This window comes from Propithecus coquereli, unplaced genomic scaffold, assembly GCF_000956105.1.
Source record: "Propithecus coquereli isolate 6110/MARCELLA unplaced genomic scaffold, Pcoq_1.0 Scaffold129, whole genome shotgun sequence".
NCBI classification, from domain to species: domain Eukaryota; kingdom Metazoa; phylum Chordata; class Mammalia; order Primates; family Indriidae; genus Propithecus; species Propithecus coquereli.
Genome location: NW_012137080.1, coordinates 2,737,037 through 2,739,703, shown reverse-complemented (window position 1 = coordinate 2,739,703; position 2,667 = coordinate 2,737,037). Strand labels below are relative to the sequence as shown.

At 33.8% G+C, this 2,667-nt stretch overlaps 1 protein-coding gene across 1 annotated transcript in view; it reads left to right on the top strand.

Moving 5' to 3' along the window:
* The window catches only part of TATDN3 (TatD DNase domain containing 3), a 34,351-nt gene that overhangs the window by 30,352 nt on the left and 1,332 nt on the right, over positions 1 to 2,667 (top strand). Inside the window, exon 6 of the mRNA XM_012638324.1 lies at positions 514 to 516. Coding sequence (XP_012493778.1) covers positions 514 to 516 — 3 coding nt within the window. The remainder of the gene's footprint in view (positions 1 to 513; positions 517 to 2,667) is intronic.

The following is a 2,667-nucleotide window of genomic DNA, read 5'->3' as shown; positions in this document are numbered from 1 at the left end:
GAAGTAATGTATGTGAAAATACCTAGCAGTCTCGGGTATATAATAGGTGCTTAATAAATGTTCATTTTTCTTTTTTTAATTATCATGTTATAATATGGTTCTGTTTCTTTCAGTGTACGTATTGATATAGTCTTTGATTTATTTATGTGATCTTTGCTGTAGTATCTCATTTGATCATAGGCCACAAAGAATCATATTTTAAATTTCATGCTCTTTCACGTTGCTAGTCTTTTAAGTTATAATTTTCTGAAAGGAAGCCACAGTATCTGCTTTATTTGCTTTAGACAGTGCCTAGTACAATGACCTTCCAATGTGCAGTTTAATAAGTGCTCTGACCGCTCATCACATCTGTGTATCCATGCCTACCAAATTCAGAGAACTGGCACTCAAAATTCAGAGGTTTGGGAGCAGTAGCAATTATTATGTGATTATTAACAAACTATGATTATGTATGATTGCAATATCAATTTTGCTAGTTGATGTCTAATTAATTACATATTTTTTATAAATCAGCTTGTGTGTAAGAATGTAAAAGACAGAAGAATGACAAAGTAGAGGATCAGAACTCTAATTTTTTCTATTTGGGTATAGGACAGAATGGTACAGAATTGCCTTCCTAATTAGTGTAAAATGGAAAGAAAAGGACCTAGCATTTTTCTCCCTAAACAAGAATAAATGTTGAATGCTGTTGAAACTCAATTTTATGTTTGTGTTGGTTGATTTGATGAAAATTGTGAGTCTCTGGCATAGTGCCTTGTGCAAAGTAGGTATAGGTTGAGCATCCCTCCAAAAATCTGAAATTTGAAATGCTCCAAAATCTGAAACTTCTTGAGCATCAACATGATGCCACAAATGGAAATTCCACGTATAAGTACTTAACATAAACTTTGTTTCATGCACGAAATTATTAAAAATGCTTTATAAAATTACCTTCAAGCTATGTGTATAAGGTATGTATGAAAAAAATGAATTTCATGTTTGGACTTGGTCTCATTGTCAAGACATCTCATTATGTATGTGCAAATATTCCAAAATTCAAAATCCAAAATACTTCTGGTCCCAAGCATTTTGAATAAGGGATAATCAACTTATATTGAATAAATGAATTTGTTCAGCCAGATATGCTTTTTGTTAAGTAAAATGTGTTTGTTCTAGAAAGTTAGAAAACAAAAAATCATAAACAAGAAAATAAGTCATTTACCACCCAGAGGTTACCACTATACTGTAGTAGCTAAGAGCATAAACTCTAATAAATCTTAGCTGGGCTACTTACTGGCTGTTTAGGATCCCTTCTTATCTATAAAAAAGTGAATGCTAATAATAATAGTACCTAAGTTACTATAGTTACTCTTTGACCTAAGTCATAGAGTTATTTTTGAGGATTAAATGAGCAATTCCATGAAAATCTTAGAGCAATGCCTTGCCCACAGAAAACACTAAATAAATATGTCCTTCTAGACTTTTTTATATTCATATATGTGTATATATATATTTCACAAAAATAGGATTAGCCTGAACACATTATTTCATAACTGGCTTTTATGTGGTGAACCTCTGTATGTATTAATAAATAGTGCTTCATATGCTAGGAGGTAGGGACTTCAATTAATTAATACCCCAGGGTTCTTTTTAGGAACAACATAGACTTACAGTTGAAATTGCAGGCATGCCTCCCCCCACCCCTGATCCCCCCATAAAAAGGGGGAGCTCATTAGTTATTTTTACCAATTCATTTTTTGCTGTTTTATCTACAGTCTCCAAGGATCTGCTTCCTTTGGGTGTTATGTTTGACTTAGCATCTGCTTTGTTCTGTTTCAGGTACGGAATGAGCCCTGGAACATTTCCATTTCAGCAGAATATATTGCCCAGGTGAAAGGAGTCTCAGTAGAAGAAGTCATAGAAGTGACAACACAGAATGCATTAAAACTGTTTCCCAAGCTTCGACACATGCTCCAGAAATAGCTTCATAACCACTTATTGCAAACCAAATCAACTTCCGGGTCACCATTTGAAAAAAAGAAATGTTCTGATGAAGAATCTGAACTGAGGAAGCCGTTTTATAGGGATATAGAAGATTATAGAGAAATATTTCTCTCAGAAATAAAACTGGGCTTAGATGCTGAATCCCTGGGTTCAGATTCTAGCCTTGTGCTGTATTTCAATTAGCTGAGTCTTGGCAGGATATTGGGAAAATATTGCTACGTCTTACATTGTCACATTAAATAGAACCACCATCTGAACTGAAACCATTGCTTCTGGGAAGGGTGGCTCCCACAGGTAAGACTGAGTACTACTGTGATGAGGATGGAGGAGGCTAAAATTTGATCTTTCACCACCTGTTTTACTTCTCATAGGATTTAGCTAGTGAAGGTGGGAGTGTCTGGTTTCTTACACTATCAGAAATCTTCTCTTTTCTAGGTTTGTAAAATTGAACATTTAGTACTTCTAATTATTTCTCTTTAAGGGAAAAATGCATATAAGGTTTTCACACTGATCTTAGATGTTGACTTATAAGGCCAACAATTTGAACAACCACTACCATTATAAATACCAAGCCCAAAAGTTTAGTGAATAAACTGATTTTAAGTTCCAGTCTGAATTTTGTCACATATTTAAAATGTAAATGGTTTTATTAAAAATATTTCTGACTTTTTTTGTGTGCAGTAA